Below are 21,393 nucleotides of genomic sequence, written 5' to 3'. Positions count from 1 at the left end.
TTGTGCAGTCGTATTATTGGAGAAGTTTGGCTTTTATCGTCCAGAATAATAAAATAATACATTCGTATATTATTATAGCTAAGTACAATATATACCTACATTACGTAATATAAACAAAACGGATAACAATTTTAATTTTAATTCATTTTAAAAGCCTCAAATATGTTGTAATTAAATCTTATCAAGAGGTCACCAATTATTATTAATGTTTTAATATGATTTAATTATAATATGGTTAATATGACTAATGCATGATATTGTCAGTAAGAAACGAAATTAAATTATATTTCTCTACATCTATTATACCTAGTTTCTGTTCGATGAGTACTTTGTTACCCGTATATTTAATTGTGTGTAGTGTTGGATATTATAACTATACCTATTCATTAAAATAGTTGTATAACTCATAGGTTTTGTAATTTTTATTGTATTTTTGACATTAAATATCTACTAAAAATGAATTTATACTCATAATAGATGTTAAGAAAACAAAAATGATTTAATTATAATAACTATAGGTAGGTACATAGGTACCTTTCAATTTTTTTTAACATTGTGAGTACCTACCTAACTTGAATAATGTTTTGTTGTGTTTGGTTGTTTTCAGTTATCATTCACATTCATCAGACATCATTTTACATTCATCAATTGAACCAAAAATGTTACCAATGCGTATTCGGGTAAATAAACGCACGCTGCGAATGAAATTACATTATTTTCTTTATTTGGGCGGTAAGTAACAACAATTAAATATGTATATTGCATTATTACTGGTATTATTTAAACTGTAATATCTTAAAATTAAAACGTTAAATTTGTATAACCAAAAATATTTCTAACTGAACATTTACATAGGTACTATATATTGCTGTATTAGCCATTTTAAAAGATATTCTTTAAAAGTATTCAAGTACATATAAGTATCTGTATTTTGAATAGTGTTTAAAATATGCATTTTAATCCTCAGTAAAAAAATATTTATGGATACTTTTAAATACTTTCATTTTTTATATAAGATATTTGTTTACCTTATTAGTCAACTCATGTTTACATTTAATCCATTCAGCTTTTTTACAGTATAATTTAGTGTAACTATTAAATTATTTTCATCTGTTTACTTTGACAGAGTATCTGCATTTTTAGTTGTGTATAATTCAGAATAAAAAATTAAGTTTTTGAAAATTAGTGTTTTTATTTAAACAGATAGGTGCTTTGAGAAAGTATTTAAGATTTTTTGTCCAAGTATTTTTTTCAAAAGTATTCAAATACTTTTGCTCAAATACTTTACAAGAATTATTTTATATGAGCTTTTGCATGGCTTATATTTATTATTTGTAGGGCAGGTACCTAAGTAGACACGTTTATAGCAATATAATACAATCCATGATTTTTTACAATATTAAAAAATAGAAGAATCATTCATGTTAAAATTATTGTTGTATATTTTGCATAATGTACGTGTACAATACAATACGCATTATAATTTATAATATGATAATAAAACTTTTTTTTCATTGACATTTTGTACCTTACATATCCACTTACGATTTTTACATATTTATTTAATGCCTACTTTAAATGACTTCAGACTTTCTATTATTATTTATTTCTACAGGTGTTGCATCAGTTCAAGGATTTGCGCCTACAATAGCGAAGCAATTGGGTTATTCGCCGATGGTAGTTGGTTCTGTTTTCACATATTTGTCCATGTTATCCTTTGTCGCAAAACCCATCATAGGAATTATCGTTGATAAATTTCGAGTCAAAAGAGTTATGTTTCTTACATTTGTTTTGTTAAATGGTCTTACGGCGTTTTCTCTACAATTTATCCAGAAAGTACCCACAGAAGCTGTGGCGAATTTAAGTTGTGACACAACAACAGTATTAAACGTTTGTTCAAACAATGACGACCGGTTGTCTCAATGTGATGACAGTCTATTTAAGCTTTTACGAAATAGCGAAGAACCAGTTGAATGTCAAGTACGTTATATAATATTGATAAAATGTAATTGAAACAGTGTTAACTGTTAAGGAGATTGCAAATTTGCAAACTGTCAATTATTTCAACCAAAATGTACCGATTGTTTATCATTGACGGACTCATAGTAATGTGATCGTACTTATATTTATTTTTCTTACACTAAAGTCACTCACACACTGTCTAATGGTTACTTACTATGTACATATTATTATTTAAAAGACTCATATGCATGCAATTTTAAAAATTGAACTCCTCAAAAACTGTTAATTCGTAATCTCCTTTAGAGGACGCCACATAATCCACATGTGTTGGTCTCCATCTTAGAAACGTACAACATGGCAAATTTTACGTTCACTTCAATAATACAATTAACTCTGTAATTTCTAAAATTAGAATATGAGTTATAAGTACCTATTTTAAAATTGTAAGTTTTTTGTACATCTTAAAATACTCATAGCTCACTTCAAAATTAAAATATAATAAAAAGCCTCTGAGTAAGGCTCTATATATAATGGGTATATCTTATGCCACAATTTTGAGACTCATTTATCAATATAAAAATGATAATATAAACGCAGGAAATTTCATATTCACTGTGATAAATGAGTGGCAAAATGGCGGCGTAAACACACCTATTTGCTAAAGTGCTCTATTCTGAGATGCCTTAGATAATAATCTTGCCATTAAATTTTATAAGAGGTAATTTCACTCTCATTTTAGAAATTACAGAGAAAAATGTATTATTGTGAACTTAACATGTTGCAAAATTTACTAACGCATATTATACCAAAATGTACATCCAGTAGTCAAACTGTGTAAAGCATTTTTAAATATGTATTAATATTTTACAAACTCATAACTCACTTAAATAAAAAAAAAACGAGAGATCATAGATAATGTTCTATGAATTTAAGTTTGATGATAATTAATAGACCAATGAACTCTAATATTTAAGCTAACAATATACAATTAGAACTGCAGGACGCATATATTGGTTTATTATGAGTTAGTAAGATGGAGACAACACACGCGAGTACGACAGACATTCTCTTAATATATTATGCCTACCCCGAATGGTTTTTTTTATTAAATTATACTGTAGAATAAGTATAGGTAATAATAGAAAATAAAATACAATTAAAAATAACTATTTATAATAATATATACTTTAATATATTTAATAATTTGTAATCGATGGGTACCGGTGGCGGTCAAATTATTTTTTCATGGGTTTGTCGGGGGTGGCTGATTATTTAACATGCATTACTTAATCATTAAAATATAATTTATGGTTATTCATATTATCAACTTTTTTAATTAAGGTAAATTTGTACTCTATTTATAACAATATTTGTATTAAATTATTAAATCTAACTAAATATTAATAATAATGACAGTATTGTCTTAGAATGAGTCTAGAATCTAGATAATAATAAACAGCGTTGTTTTGAGAAAAAATAAAACAATATTCATGCATTAACATTATAGTACAATATTCAAAAATATTATTGTTATAAATATATTAAAGAAAAAAAGATCATGGCCCATGGGGGATCTATCCCCCTTATCCTCCCCCGTTTGACCGCCACTGATAGGTACCTATACTACTTTCATAATTATCTATTACATATTTTTGAAATTCAATATATATAATATATATGTATAATACGTGCATTTACACTATTTAGATTAATCTCATAATTATATTTGTATTAAGCAATTTGTATTTTATGAATAGTTTAGAATATTTATCTGATAAAAGTTATATGTAAATTGTACTTATTGTAACTATACCTACTGGCTACTAAACCTTCAAATGGTTTTGTTAACATTGATATTAATTTATATGTATTATATTATTTATGATATATTAAGAGGCCTAAAAACAATATATTTTAACGCTCGTTAAAAATAATTAATTAAGACATTTTATAAATCTTCAAAGCTAATTTGAAAATTAAATAGTATCCGTATAATAGTCCCATAAAAATGTACATTTGACTCTTAGATACATAATTTTAACCTACGATGCCTTATAGCCAGCTTATAATTATTTGATAATCTAAATTGTTGATAACTTGTGAATGACTTTTACGACAAAATATAGTTTCCACCTATAGATAAAAACATCATTATTTAATAGGTATTTAACTGATTAATTAAAATGTGTTTTGTCAAAATTTTTATCAGTTACTCTGTGAACAAAACGAATCGTTTCGGGAAGTAATCGATAGATCTTGGAATATCATTGACTATAATATAGCTCCAAATGTCACGTATAAAAACGATGAATTTGAGGATCTCGATGTAATTTTAACTATCAATTCGACAGATCAGGTAAAATATTTCAATTTTTAGCTGTCCCGGACGTTACAACCTATATATCTCGAGACTTCGAGTAGACTTTTAAGTATATATTTTATATTTATAATGACGTTTCGTGCATTACTTTGTGCTTAGATCAAACAGAACTATGTTTTTCAAGTGAAATCTGTACACATCATGAAAACACATGTTGCATTTCCAGTCTGTCGGAGACCAGTGACTACTCGGTGCAACATTGACTGCTCAAACGATGTTTTAATGGAATTAGCCACTATTCAAAAGTTCGAAGGAAGTGTTTTTGGCTTAAATCAGTTCTGGAAATATTTAATTGTTATGAGCTTATTTTGGATTAGCCAAGCAATCACTTGGAGTCTACAAGACCCCATATGCTTTGATATTTTAGGTGAGTGGCTCGAAACATCTAATTAATTAATTTTTCTTTGTGTCACCAATAAATATTTGTGTCGAATTTCTGATCTGACCTCAAAATAAAAAAAGCTTTATATTGTAAGATAATTTACTATACTATAGGTATGTCTATAAAATAGTATAATACTGGTTAGCTGCTATCAAATAATTAATTCACTGATAGAAATTATAAAAACAAAAATATAATTTATAAATTGTGTATGGAATTTATCTTTAGCTTAAAATCTAGATATTTTCGAATAATTTGATATTTGCACGTTGATAACTTTCAAATATTAATAAACCAAATTAAAGATTTAAATTAGAACACTTATTATTCAAATTTTAAGTCAAGTATTTATTGAATTTTTTTAATTTAAAATTTGCTTTAAAATTTTTCTGAACAATTTTTCTTCTTAAATATTAATTATTAATTAAGTATTGCATTAAGAATAAATCATAATCAGTGGTATGTGGTAATATTGTGTGAGGGCATTATAGTTAATAAATTAAAGTCAGTTGTATCAGTTGTACCACTTGTACCTACGTCAAATCAAATATATCGTATAGTACATTGGTACCTAGCTAAATAATAATTAAACATAAATTGGACATCTCCCATTTGCGCCAAAATATTAATTCGTTTTGGGTACAGCCCATTTGTGACAAAATAAAAAAAGGTTTATTTTTTCAGACATCCCATTTGCGCCAAATTTACCTACGTAAACATTTTAAATTAACGACTTGGTTAATTCTTATATTTTAAAGACGTCATGTCTGTAACTTATAGTAAAAAATATGTAAGTAATATTTACTATTATTACTTATTTTTTATAAAGTATAATAGTTCATAATAATTTATTACCTATAGTTTTTAAAAACAATTTGTATTTATTCTGATTATTGTTTCAAAAAAATGTATTTTATACGGCTGTAGTTGATTATTATTTTAAAAACATTCTTATAATTAATTATGGTTTAAATAAAATTGTATATAATAAAAAATATATTACTTTATTATAATTATACCAGGTAAATTTGAAGCAAGTGGGAAGTCCGAAAAAAGTAAAAACATATCTTTTTTTATTTTGGCACAAATGGGCTATACCCAAAACGAATTCATTTTTTTTGGTGCAAATGGATAACATCCCATAAATTCAATATATGTACCTATTGGTTATTATGGTATATGTTTCTATACCCATAGAATAGATAGTATATAGGTACCTACCTATACTAATAGATTTTAATTAATTGGCCTTTATTTCATTAGAATTTATTAATTTCATTTTTATTGGTAATACCTGGTTTATACTAATCGTATTTTGTTCCTATACTTGATTATTCTATCAATGTTAATCAATAGAAGATAAACCCGAAGACTTTGGAAAACAAAGGTGTTGGGGCTCCATAAGTTGGGGACTTTTCTCAGTTTTTGGCGGCGTACTGGTCGATTATTTCAGTAATAGTGATTATCAAAAAAACTACGTTCCAATTTATTGTCTTTGTCTTGTAATCATACTATGGGACTTTGCAGTAGCGTACAAAATAAAAGTAAGTTTTTCGCATGAATTACATTGAATACAAATTCAGGAATATAAAATAATACAACATTGAGTATGTACAGTTGCACTATTGTGGAGTGTCGACTGTTGGTATTATATAAATATATAATTGTTTAAAATGTTTGAATTATATTTTTAAGATAACTGAGACCGTTGGGTCTAAGGATACATTTTCCGACGTATTCAAATTAATAACTAATTTTAATGTCATAATCTATTTGATATGGATCATAGTGATGGGAATTTGTACGACGATGCCATGGAATTATCTATTTTGGTAGGTAAAAATGTAAGATAATAATGTTTTAGTATTTGTACAACGTTGAATGTTAACACAATGGTAATATGGTAAACGATTTTATTTAAAATCAAGTTTTTCGTCAATATAGACAGCGACAATTTTTTTCTTTATATATATAAATTGAAAATATTTGGAAATTGTGTTTCTTGAACTAAAAAGATTACCTAGTAAAAATAATATACCTAATGATCACTGACAAAAATAGGCAGTCCGTTATTATTTGTTATTTTGTATCGACCTGTTTAGGCTAGTTCTGGGTTGGCAGTAGCCTCATTTACCATAGGATAATCATTAACCTTACTATTTACATTTCAAGATATATAAACTGGAATATTTTATAAATTTATTAGATAACTACTGTATCTATAACTACAAAATAATAAACTGACTAAGTTTATCAAAATTTAAACTTCAACTCTTATAAAAACAATCATGCTTATACATTTTAAATATTTTTGAATTTCTATAAGAAAACTTGTGTTTTCTTAATTTTTGACTTGATTTTATAACTATCCACTAATAGGTAGGTAATCTAAATTAAATACAATTTTCTGAAAATACAAAATACCATAGGTCTAATTATGTGCAACACCAATTATTATGAGAACCAACTAATCTTAAGAATAATGAGTACGACATAGATCGATAACTAATAATTTTTTTAGTGTTTTGATATTTATGTAGGTATTAATTGTTGTTATTATATTTTAAGAGTGGGGCAGAAGACTTTTAGCATTTACATATATGTTTTACACGGTCACGAAAATTGCAGAGTACGAAACACATACGTTTCACGTTTTTTTCAAAGCAAGATTTGAAATTTGATTTTGCATAAATGTATATAAATACATATTTTAAGGTTTATTTTTATTTTTAGGGCATATTTCTTTGATTTGTATACATTTTGTGATATATTTTTAACTAATTAATAATTTTATCAATTTATTCTCTACTGATATTTTTATTTTAAATAATACAACCAAAACATAAATTTATTTTTGATTTTTGCCGTTTAATATGGTTTTTGACTGGCCTAAGCATATGTTTTTCTTAGAATTCTGATAATTTTATAAATTATATGAATTTACAAATTATTGCAACATTGAATACTTAAAAGTTGTAAAATTTGGTTGTAACAAATAAAACTAATTCAAAATAATAAATTTAGTTGAATAAAGTATAAAAAATAAATAAAAATATTCTTGATTTTCTTACCTATCAAATACAAATACAATCGATTTTAGTAAAAGAAAATGTATCCATACGCTTTAAGATTTTTTAAAACAGCATTTTTTGCTTTTAGGTACATGGAGGATTTAACCCGAAAGTATCACAGTGATAAGCAATCGTGGACCAAAACTTTACAAGGTTTTGCTATAGGAATTCAATGTATCGGCGGTGAAGTTCCGTTCTTATTTTATTCCGGTTGGTTGATCAAACGCATTGGACACACGTATTGCATGGCCTTAGGTCTTTTCACTTTTGCTCTTAGATTCTATCTGTACTCTGTGATTACTAACCCTATTTGGATACTGCCGGTCGAGTTCACCAACGGTATTACATTTGGATTGTGTCATGCTGTCTTGTTAGCATATGCTAGATTTATTGCTCCACAGAGTTCCTCCACGACAGTAGTAGCATTATCTGGAGCGCTATTCGAAGGTGTTGGTAAGTATATATATGCTTCACTGAATTACAACAAAATGAAAAATGTTATTCTTTGCGTAAATAGAATTTTTAGATTTTCTAGTAACGAAAAAAAACTGCTTAAGTGGACTAAATTGTTTTAAATTTTCAATCCTTAGCTATAAAAATTGAAAATTTTTTGTCAACATTTGAACAGTAAATGCTTATAAAAGAAATCTTGATTATGTATTTTTAATATTTTTTAACTGCTATTGTAACAATATATCAAGAGTTTTGTATTAAATTTTCATGCTTTTTGAGTCAACCAATAGAATTTTATTAACATTTATAGAAGAAAAATAATGAAAATTGAAAATAACCGTCAAAACGAGTCAAAATATTTTGAAAATTTTATGAAGTGGATGAATTTATGAAATAAACATATTATGGTGTACATTTAAGTGTCTAAAATAATTAGTCTTTGAATTACAACAAGATAAGAAAACCTCTACATGAGAAATCGAGTGAATAACCAATGTGTAAAACTTTCAACTTCAAAAGCTCATAAAAATTTAATTTGACTTTCCGTTAGAATTTGTTTTTGATAAACGTAGACAAACTTATAAGGAATCCCGTACTCACCCTAGTGGCTCGTGAACCGTATGAGGTCCAATCTGTTGTTAGCCTACACCATGAAATTGTAAATATAATATATTACCTTTATAAATAATTTTTAGCTATTTTTTACTTCATAAAAATAGGCGTCATTAATTCTAGTGCTCCAAAATGAGCCACTTCAAAAAATGTTCAGCCTTACTTCTTGATGTTTGAAAATTTATTTTGTGCACTTACTATTGTATGTTTTATACTAGAGAATTATGGTTTTATGTAAATACTTATACACAAAAATAACGAGCTTCAGTATTTAACTGAGAAGAATTTTGTAAAGCTCTGATTTACAAAAAAATGTGCAATCTATTATTTTATTGTTCATTAAAAATGACTTGTTGGTTAACTAACTTATTCATACATTTTTTTCCAACTGAAGAAAATTGAATTATAAATTTCATTCTATTTTTAAATATCTGTTTGTTAAAATATGTGAATATTATAATTGCTATTTTTTTTAAATTTCATTTTCCAGGTACATCTATTGGTGGTTTAGTCGGTGGATTTTTGTACCAAACATATGGAGGAAAGCAGACATTTAAATTATTTTCATATGGCTCATTAATAATGGGCATTCTCCATGTAATATTTATTAAATTAAATAATAAGTCGATTAATGGGAAAACCTAGAAATATAAAAAAAACCAGTGTTTGATAAATATCCTATTTGCTTTAAAATGAAAATGTGAATAATTTGATAAACAACAAAAAAAAAAAAATTTATTTATAAAATGATTTGTGTTTCTGCACCCCTTTATAGTGGCATAGTGTACTGAACAAGAAAAAAATTACTTGATTATTTATTTTTCTGGAAACCTCAATTTTTAAAATGATTTTTACACTGCCGCAGAAATAATTTCAAAATAAAACTGACATGTAAAAATGAAATTAAAAATGTCAATAATTGATTTTTAATTTTGAGATGTTGAAATTCGTTCTTAAGTATAGATATAAACAATTTGGAAATTGTATAAGAAAATTACTCGATGACAACATTTGGCCCCAAAGTTATGATTGCTTGTTATCGTTCTATATTTCTTCAAAAATATATTTTCAGTATTAATATTTATTTTTACTTTCAATAATGTCTTTATTCTATTGTTGATATTATATTTTGAAATAAATGTTCATCTTTTTAGGTTGAACTATTAAGTTATAAGATACTTAAAAGTATTTATCAAATATTTTTAAGAGAAAATAGTATGTACATTCTGGGTATTTTATTTGCTAAGTTATGTTAAGGTACTTAAGCTTAAAACAAAATAATAGTGTTAAAAATTAAAATTACTGATTGCATATTATTTATAGTTTTAACTTGTAAGTAATAAATTTTCTAAATAATATTCTTATATTAATGTAAAAAATAATAATTATAGTATTTTAAATTACAATATGTATTAGATTATTATTTTTATTATTTTAGTACAATGTTTAATATTATTCAATTATGTAACCAGTAGACCAATTACCGTCAATAATGAATCATATTATTAAAGTGTTAAAGTTTTGATGTTTATAAAATGTATAGTGTAATATATAAAAGATTGTGGGTACAATAAAAATTATAATTTAAGTAAAAAGTGTATGTTCCAAGTCTTTGCGATTTGTAGTCTTTGAATTAACCTAGGGGCTGTCGGGTAAAGAAACTCTCAGTAGAGTGTATTATCGAGCATGTGCCTGTGTTTTTATATTATGTGCTGTTAAAATTTTGTTTCTACTTCAAGACCTACTCAATGTAGTGTACTGCATAAAAAACAAATCGATGATTTTTCTTTTCAAGTAAAAACCACAAATATTAAATGTCTATAATTTTGAAACTAAAGATTTCTGATTTCACTTACAATTATCATCTGTCGCTGTGTTAGGTCCACAATCTACCACAGGTGGTTTGCCTACTTCATAATAATATACTGCTCGCATATTGTCTGCGATCCGATATTTGCACTTGAATCGATTTTCACTCAAGGTGACTGATAGTCAGACATTGAAACATTGTTTTGACTTATAACCATTTTATATACAAAAAAAGCACTGGACGAGTGACTGGACCAAGTATATTATCCGATTTAGGCAGATTTCCTAGTCAGGTATCGACTTTCACAGTAGCAGATAGCTAGACACTTAAACACGGCTATTGACTTAAACAAATCATTACAATGACATCATTGATTGGGCATGATTTTAAAATTAATATATAATATCTAGCTAACATATTTAAGTAAATTGAAACCTAAATAACTTTCTTCAAAGTTTCACATAATGTGTTGATTTCAGATCATAAATCTCTCAATTGAATTCCTTTTACCCGCCTTAAGTAGGTAGGTATAAACTATATCTGTTCGCCAATAATTTAACATTGAATTTATATTTATATTCTCTCACACACTTTAATGTTTTATGAGCGGAGTAGAGTAGTATTATAGATTTAAACACTAAATAATGACAATATTTCGCTACCTTAACAAATGTACTAACAGAATTGGGGACTTATAGCATTATTAAAATAAGAACACACACCATGATTATAAGATCTGTAATAATAACTTAAAAATAACTTGAAAATATTCAAATAAGCTAAAAATAGCACGACAAAAACTATAAACACCAATAATGTATATAATGCATATCTCATTTTACAGAGTAGTTTTTCTTCGTACAAACATATTTTAAAGAACATAATATGGTAAGCTATTTAAATAGCATATTTCATACTCAAAATACCTTCAATAATTTGTTTTGTATAAGGTAATTTAATTATATTAGAACAATTTATTGAAACTGAATAGATAAGTTAAATTCTGTTACTTTATCTATAAACTTGACTTAAAAAAGGACAACAATCTTCAAAAATAATGAGTTGCCTACAACAAGAGAAGAACACTTTCAAAATGAATTTCATTAATTCATATATTGAATTCATGAATAACATGTAAGATCAAAGTAAACCATAGAAACGACCATAAAAGACGAATCAATCTTCAACATAGGTACATCAACAGAATATAATAAAAAAACATTTATATTGAATGCCTTGTTGATCAACAAATAATAATCATAATCTGTGGTTATTTTATTCAAGTGTAACGTGAATGTATGTGTAAGTGATTTTATCAGTGCATATATCAAAGATTATAATTTCAAAATGGATGACCTGAAGGATGAAGTGAGGTCATTTTTACTTTAATTACAACAAATTCATCATGGAAAGTTTACAGGCATTATATTAAGGCTTGATATAAACTAATCAATAAAACCAAAATAATCATTATATAAGTGAAGCTTGTTATTTAATAATTTGATTATGCCTTTATAATAATCATTGATTATATGTATAACTATTGTCAAATGCATAGTTTTATTAAAAAAACAAATGATAATAATATAATATAACTTTTTGTCAAATTCATAGTTTTATTTAAAAAACAAATGTTAATAATATAATTGTTATAAATAATCTTAAATGTTAGTTAATTAAATAAAAAATATTTTTCCATAATATAATCATATTGTTTAAATTATTGAAATAATTGAAAGCTTTCTACAATAGATTTGTATACAAATATTTAAATCGTTTGATGATAGATAAAAAGTGTACATATATTAGTGTGTTCAATCTAGTAAAAAAAAAAAAAATAATACAAACATATTGTTATTCTTCATAAGATTAAATTTTTTTATCGTTGTTACTCATAAACTTATCCATTATTAAATCCTGTGAATTATTAAATGCCATTATTATTGTATTGTCTGCTTTATCTTTTTCGTTCAGCATAGTTTTTGAGTTAAAAGTGGTTGTTTTCCATCTATTTTAAAAACAAACTAATGGTTGCACATTATAATTACATAATATATTTTCATATTATCACACGTATTTTATAAAATATACTAGATGACACAATTGTAGGTCAGTTAAATATTTAACCATACTAGGTGGATATTATTAGTATCAACGTCAAACATCATCATTGTATATTCTCAAAATTGTTTGGTTACCTATTTAGGTTATAAAATAATACCACGACTAGGGTATAATATGGGTAACAAATAATTTATAAATATTGTACTTTTTTTCTTCATATGACTGATACCTAATGTGAAACTTATTATACTCTGTTTATACAAAATAAGAAGAGTTACCATTCTTTTGACTCTACTTTTTCCATATCAGAAGTATTGTATACCTAGGTAATTTAATTATATTAGAACAATTTATTGAAACCGAATAGAAACTCTGTAACCTAACCGAATTCTGTTACTTTATCAATAAACTTGACTTAAAAAGTACAACGATCTTCAAAAATAATGAGTTGCCTACACGAAGGGAAGAACACTTTCAAAATGAATTTCAATAATTCACATATTAAATTAATTAATGACATGTAAGATCAAAGTAGACCAATAGAAACGTTCCATATTACTGTTATATAAAAAAAAGGCCTTGAAAAGCACAAAATTCATAAAAAATTATGACTTTCTTTCTCAGGAAAAGAACTTATTCCCAATGACTTTCATTCATTCAATCGTTTTATTTAGGAAGAGCACGTAATATCAATGAGCATCAATTATTTAAGCATTTATCACTTACGAGTTACAACTACAAATAATACTATGCAGTAGGTACTTCAAAGTTTAAACACAATTATTTTGTTTTGACCTTACCTTAAACATGACTTCTTAAATTAAATAAATAAACGTTTTTGAGGATCACCTAGCTAGCAAGTTTCACATACCGTCTAGAATGATCGTGACAATTGGAGCCAGGCCAGCGATTAAACTTTCTTAGTTCTTATTATATTTCTTACCAGTCATATTTTAAACTTTTTAAGTTCTTATTAATATCTTCATATTATATTTTTACATTATAAAAAATGACATCTTAAAATCAAAACTTACCGCAGTCGTCGAGAAGCGAAGCTATGCAGACGGTTTTTGAGAATCTCCGAGCAAGCCAATTTCGCATTCCGACTTCAACGACGATTGGAGCTAGGCCGGCGCGGGCGACGAGAAGACATAAGTCGGTGCCAAACAAATCATCAGTGGGCCACCGACAGTCTGCAGGCAGTGACATCATCGTCCGTAAGCCTTTGGTAGTCACGCGTCCCAGTCCCCGTTACGTGTCCGACGCCGAAGTGTTCGGCCTCAATGAGAGGCCACCCAGCCCACCTGCACGCAAAATTTTCGTAGCCAATTACGCGGGGCCGAGGTTTCGGTACTATATGTCGCTGGTCGACGAGGCAATAAATTCAAACGGAGAGGTTAAACCGAAGGCCATCGAAGATACTTGTAAGTGCGAGCCGGAGCCGGAACTCGACACAAATTCGCCGGACGTAAGGGAGCAGAACGAACTCGAAGGCAGTCCGAAACTGTGGCGATGTTCTTCGGCCCCAAACATTCACATAATTTTTGGACTGGTCGGCAACCCGGAATCGGATACCAGTTGTAGTGACGTAGCAAATGAGGAAGTAGCCCTGGTCAGCGTTCAAACCAAACGGCGTCGCAATATATGGACCAGGACGAAGCGATTCTTCCGGCGCATATTTTACTGCGGCGTTTAGAGTAACTTATATTGTATAGCTGTATGTTTTTTCTCCACCACCAGTCAACCAGTTCCGCAAACGTGCCAACAAGACCAATAACAAGTAAATCATGGCTAAATGAACGGCCCCCCTTTCCACTGGGTCGCAAAATATTTGTAGCGAACTACGCAGGGCTAAAGTTACGATATAATATGTCACTGGTGGACGCTGCAGTGAATTCCCCGAAGTGCTACCCTGAAGGGAATTTACACCAATTGTAAGTGCGTGCCGGAGACGGAACTTAAGACAACTTCGACGGACGTTCGGGAGTAGTACGAAGTCATAGGCAGTTCGACGCGGTGGCGATGTGCTTCGGCTCCGAATATTCATATACGCTTTGGACAGGACGGCAAACCGGAATCAAGATACCAGTGATAGTTGTGGTGACGTAACAAATCAGGAGGTAGCCCTGGACCGCGTTCAACTCAAACGGCGTCACACAATGTGGAGCCGGACGAAGCGATTCTTCTGGCGCAAGTTTTGCTGTGCCGTTGAGGGTGACTTAATCGTATGTATTGCTGTATGTTTTTTATACACCGCCAGTAAACTAGTTCCGCAAACTTAAAGTGTCAACAAGACATCTCGTGTACCTGTCAATCTTGTGTTTTGAGTATTTTAGCGTACCTACTCAACCTGTTTTTTAGCAGGAACATGTGAAGTATTGTCCGGTGCAAATCTATTGACCTCAACGACGTTGCAACAATCTCGGGTACCCGGTTCTCGATTACCACTGGAGAAGCCACTGGATCTCCCTCCTGTCCAAACCGTATATACGTGATGTGAAGAATCGCCTTTTGCGTCGATCGACCCTTGACTTTGATGCTAGCTCTACCACGGGAAAAATATACAGCTTCTTCGACCGATGGCGTAATATAAAAGCTTTACGACGGGTATGCGCAGTTCCCCATAAAAACCTTTCGATGCGTTGGGATAGCTGGCTGTTTGTTCAGACCACGTCACAGTCACTTATGTCCTGGCATCACCGGCCGGAAATATTATTAAGGTATGTCGCACTTTTTTTCACTATTCGGGAATTCGATGGGTTCAATTTGTAGTTAGTTCAAAAGATAATTATTTGGTGTTCCCCCATTGCTTTGAGAAGTATTACTGTAGATCATTAGTTATAACTAACACTAGATTTAATTGCATTAAAAACACCCAAAAGTTACATAAAAAAATGTGCATAATATTGCACCGAAAAATACGCAGACCGAAAAAAAAACATTACTCGTCGATTGGTTAACTCTCTTCAGTAAGTCTAGGAATAGAAACCAAATTTTAACAGCACATGTATAACCGACGATAATAACAAAGAAACGTCGGTTTTCAAACAACTTTTAAACGTCGGGTAGGTACAACACGTAATGACTAATAAAAGACAAATCAATTCATAGTCGACAAATCCAACAAGAAAATCATGATTAGTAGTAATGAAAAAAGTTTTAAACTTTTAAGGTGCCGTACAATACTGAGTATTTTTTTATGCGGCAGCACCCCAGGGGGGATTCAATATTTTATTTTAAGATCATTTCTGAGGAATGAAAGTCATGTTCAAAATTGAAACACGTTTCCAAAAAAATAAATCGTTTAACAATTTTTTTTTGTTCTATACAGAGAGCCTACATTAAAGGGTGCAGAAGCACAAAATGTTTTATAAATTACTAATTTATTTGGTTTTTAATCCAAGTATTCACATTTTAATTGTAATGCCTGGAGGATATTTTTCAAAAACTGGTTGTCTATATACTTAAATTAATTTACAAATTTAAGTTTTGTTTTTTAATTTGAATGTTGTCATATTGATCTACTTATTAATAAACATTAATATTGGATAGAGAATGTAAATTATTATTGAGCAATATGAAAACAATTTAAACTACGAGTAGGTACAGGAAAATTAAAAGAAAACAAATCATAACAATAATGATTGTATTCACATATTTAACATAAAGATAATATTCAAAATTACAATGAAATTCATAATTCTATTTTCTAAAATTGGGAAAACTGCACTAACAAGTTAGTTGACCAGCAAGTCATTTTTTATAAAAAATACAATAGTAGAATGCACATTTTATAAATTATTGCTTTATAAAATTCTAACCAGTTAATTCCTGATATTTTTTATTTTTGTACTAAAATATTGCCATAAAACCATAATTTTTCAGTAATTCAGTGTACTATAGGTATATCAAGTAAACAAAAAAATATGATTCTTATACTAATTACAATATATAAATAGAATATATATATAAGTGTCTACAATTACAATTTATATGGAGTGGCCGAGTGGATAACGCATCGGTTGCATCGCGTACCATCGCCGGTCCGACCCTCGGTCACGGGCGGCACTTCTCTCCGGGCAGTCACAGTGTCCGGAGATAGGGCCGCCATCCCCCAACCGGGCATGGCGGAAACCTACGGGTGCCCCCTAGAAATTCTGCCAAACAAACACACACGTGTTCCGTTACCCCACAGTTCCGAAAATCCTACAGTTCCAAATCCCTACAGCACCACAACCTACAGCTAATGGCCTTAGTTGTCGAAGCTTAAATAAATAATAATAAAAAAAAAAATTACTTGCTGTTTTTAATCCTTAAGTCAATTCTGATATAACCTTATTAGAATGGTGTTAAATGAACCTTTTAAATTATCTATAAATATAGCTATAGAATATTTCATATATTATCTTTACACACTTGTTTTTAAATACAATATAATGTAATAATACTACATTTATTTAAAAATGTGTGTTTTATTTTTTTTTGCTTTTTTTACAATATTAGTAAAATAATTTATACCAATAAATAATTATAACATTATATACAGTTGTTATTATTCAGAAAAGTATATGGCATTTTTATTCTTCAACTCCTTTAATTACTATCTAGATACCGTATGATATAGTATGAAGAAAATTTTTAAAATTTACAAGTACCTATAAAAGAAAGATAAACTTATGTTTTTTTTATCAGCGTGACGCCTATTTTGAATTTGAAAACTTTGCGAAGTAAAAAATTGTTTACCTTAAAGTTATTTATAAAGGTAATTTATACTTGTATAATATGTATTTATATTATATTCTTGTTCATGGTATACGTAAATACTTTTTAAGAAGCCGACTGGTCCAAATAGTTTAAAGAAAAAATATTCATTATTTAATAATAGTTAAAGCCTAGATTTGAATGAAAAATGCATTATTTATAGGAAGTTCAGTGCAATGCTTCTTAAGTGCAAAATCCGTTTCATACCCAAAAATATAAAATACTTTTATAAACTTTTATTTTGCATTTTTTACAATATTATTAATTTTTTTTTCACATTTATAAATTATACGTATTTATAGATTATACTGGAATGGTATTATCTTAAGAATATTTTGGTCCTTAACATTTAGTTATTATCGAATTTGAAGTTCATTCTATTTATGATTTCAGTATTACTAATTAGTCAGTTGTTGTCATACTTCGTAATCTCGTTTGTTTCGTATTGTTGAGATATATATACTTCGTATGACAAAGTAGAGCAACAAAATATCCAAACATGTAAATAATAACAAAACTTTATGTAGTAGGATAAAAATAATAATAATAGAATATGTCTAATATGATGGCAGATGGTGATTATAATTAGCTACTCTTGTCTCTGCTTAAGCCTTCGACATTCAGTTGGAAGATAATTAGCCGAGGGCCAATAGCTCGGAACAAAGAGCCCTGAAAAGGGCTGTTTTGCATGTTGTTAGTAGTAATGTTAGTGTTGTTGCTCATAAATGCTGTGAGGTCATAGAAGACAGAACAGCAGTCGGTTTTGGTAAATCTTTAGCCGTTTAAAACGTTGCCCGGGGTACACTACGTGGAAGCGATTTACCTTTGTACCCCATATTGTTGAGATATAGGAATGGTGTGCTTTTTAAATTATCCGAGTCGTCACGTGGATTATGATATAAAAGTGGGGAGCGTTTATTTTTTCGATATCGAAAAAATAAACGCTCCCCACTTTTATATCATAATCCACGTGAAGACCCTAATAATTTAAAAAGCACACCATTCCTTTATCTCAACAATACGAAATAAACGAGATTACGAAGTATAGCAACAACTGACTAATTAGTTGTTATTATTTAAGATCCCGAACAGCCGTTATGTAAGATTTGGGAAGACTGAAAGGAAGTTCTATTTTACTGTTAAAATCAAAATGAGATCTGAAAATCACAAAAATATTTAAAAAAAAATTGATTTCTTTAAAAGAGGAAGAAAGCTTTAAAAATGAATTTCATTATTTGAAAAACTGAAATTAAAAATACCATGTCGGATCAATATAGATCAACAGATACATTCCGTTTTACTGGTCTTTATCTAATTTAGACTTGAAAAACACAAAAATCATCTCATATAATAGGTTTCCCTCAAATTTGAATAAAGTTTTCCAAATTAAATTATTAAATTCACATACAGAATCCAAAAATAACATTAATTTAAGCGGCAGCAGCCCTGAGTGGACTCAAAAACCAAAAATCGTGGAAACATGAAACATAGTAAGTAGGTACCACACTTGTCTTAATAATTAAATAATCATTTTTTGACTTTAAATGTTCAATAAATTAGATCTACCTATATAATTATATAAATTAATATATTTAGAATTTTAATTTATAAATAAAAAAACTTAAATAACAATGTACACATAATATATGATTAATGAATTACGTTTGCCAATACTTAGTTCAATGTTTGCGTTCAATAGTAAAACTAAGCAATGTACAGACATAATAAAAATAATTTTCTACTAACACATTATAAATTAAAGTATTTTAATAATTTTTTTTGAACGTAAGTATAAGAATATTATTTAAGCATTTATCACTTACGAGTTACAACTACAAATAATACTATGCAGTACTGCAGTAGGTACTTTAAAGTTTAAACACAATTATTTTGTTTGGACATTACCTTAAACATGACTTCTTCAATTAAATAAATAAACGTTTTTGAGGATCACCGAGCTAAATAGCAAGTTTCACATACCGTCTAGAATGATCGTGACGATTGGAGCCAGGCCGGCGATTAAAATTTCTTAGTTCTTATTATACTTCTTAGCAGTCATAATTTAAACTTTCTAAGTTCTTATTAATATCTTCATATTATATTTTCACATTATAAAAAATGACATCTGAAAATCAAGACTTACTGCAGTTGTCGAGAAGCGGAGCTATGCAGACGGTTTTTGAGGATCTCCACGCCAGCGAGATTCGCATACCGATTACAATGACAATTGGAACCAGGCCAGCGATGAGAAGACATAAGTCGGTGCCAAATATTTCATCAATGGGGGCCACCGACCGTCTGCAGCCGGTGACGCCATCATCGGTAAGCCTTTGGTAGTCGCGAGCTCCAGCCCCCGTCACCTGTCGACGTGTTCGGACTAAATGAACGGCCACCCTGCCCACTGGGTCGCAAAATATTTGTAGCGAACTACGCAGGGCCAAAGTTACGATATAATATGTCGCTGGCGGACGCTGCAGTGAATTCCCCGAAGTGCTACCCCGAAGGGAATCGACACCAATTGTAAGTGCGTGCCGTAGATGGAACTCAAGACAATTTCGACGGACGAACAGGAGTAGTACAAAGTCATAGGCATTTCGACGCGGTGGCGATGTTCTTCGGCTCCGAATATTCATATACGCTTTGGACAGGACGGCAAACCGTAATCAGATACCAGTGATAGTTGTGGTGACGTAACGAATCAGGAGGTAGCCCTGGACCGCGTTCAACTCAAACGGCGTCACACAATGTGGAGCCGGACGAAGCGATTCTTCTGGCGCAAGTTTTACTGTGCCGTCGAGGGTGACTTAATCGTATGCATTGCTGTATGTTTTTTATACACCGCCAGTCAACCAGTTCCGCAAACTTAACGTGTCAACAAGACAATCGAACAAGTAAATCATGATTAGTAATTATTAAAAACATATTAACATTTTAAGGTGTCGTACAATATTGAGCGTTTCTTTACGCGGCAGCCCCCCAGGGGGGTCAATATTTTATTATAAGATCATTTCTGGGGAAATGAAAGTCATGTTCAAAATTGAAAAACGTTTCCAAAAAAATAAATTGTTTAACAATTTTTTTTGTTCTATGCGGAGAGCCTACATTAAAGGGCGCAGAAGCACAAAATGTTTTATAAATTAGTAATGCATTTGGTTTTTAATCAAAGTATTCACATTTTAATTGTAATTCCCGGAGGATATTTATCAAATCTGGATGTCTAGATACTTAAATTAATTTATAAAATTAAGTTTTGTTTCTTTTTATTAATGTTTTCATATTAATCTACTTATTAATAAACATTAATATTAGATAGAGAATGTAAATTATTAATGAGCAATATGAAAATAATTTAAATGTCTGACTTAATTTATATGTTTGTTTAAAAGTTCCACTGACTAAACCACAAATAGGTACAGGAAAATGAAAAGAAAAGAAATTATAATAATAATGATTGTATTCACATATTTTAACATAAAGATATTGAAAATTACAATGAAATTCATAATTCTATTTTCTAAAATTGGGAAAACTGCATTAACAAGTTAGTTGACCAGCAAGTCATTTTTTATCAAAAATACAATAGTAGATTGCACATTTTATAAAATGCTTTGCAAAATTCTAACCAGTTAATTACTGATATTTTTTTATATTTGTACTTAAACATTGACATAAAACCATAATTTTTCTGTAATTCAGTGTACTATATAGGTATATCAAGCAAACAAAAAAATACGATTCTTATATTAATTGTAATATATAAATAGAATATATTTATAAGTGTCTACAATTACGAAGATTAAATATATATATATATATATATATTTATTACCGTAATTTATTGATGTACTAGGTAGTTATATCGTTTTTGCGACAATAATTTGTCTAAATAGGTACTTTT

General features: G+C 29.0%; 1 protein-coding gene across 1 annotated transcript; it reads left to right on the top strand.

Annotated features, from left to right (window-relative positions):
* The first annotated feature begins 466 nt into the window (after window positions 1-466).
* On the top strand, window positions 467-10,224 carry LOC111039731 (major facilitator superfamily domain-containing protein 6-like). Its single transcript, XM_022323338.1, has 9 exons — window positions 467-518; window positions 608-732; window positions 1,616-1,980; window positions 4,172-4,318; window positions 4,442-4,709; window positions 6,081-6,268; window positions 6,420-6,556; window positions 7,884-8,248; window positions 9,351-10,224. The coding sequence occupies exons 2-9, from the start codon at window positions 660-662 to the stop codon at window positions 9,503-9,505; spliced, it is 1,698 nt and encodes a 565-aa protein (XP_022179030.1). The 5' UTR covers window positions 467-518; window positions 608-659; the 3' UTR covers window positions 9,506-10,224.
* The last annotated feature ends 11,169 nt before the right edge of the window (window positions 10,225-21,393 follow it).

This window comes from Myzus persicae, unplaced genomic scaffold, assembly GCF_001856785.1.
Source record: "Myzus persicae strain clone G006 unplaced genomic scaffold, MPER_G0061.0, whole genome shotgun sequence".
NCBI lineage: Eukaryota > Metazoa > Arthropoda > Insecta > Hemiptera > Aphididae > Myzus > Myzus persicae.
The sequence above is the reverse complement of the archived record's forward strand: the minus strand, read 5'-3'. Positions and strand labels throughout refer to the sequence as shown.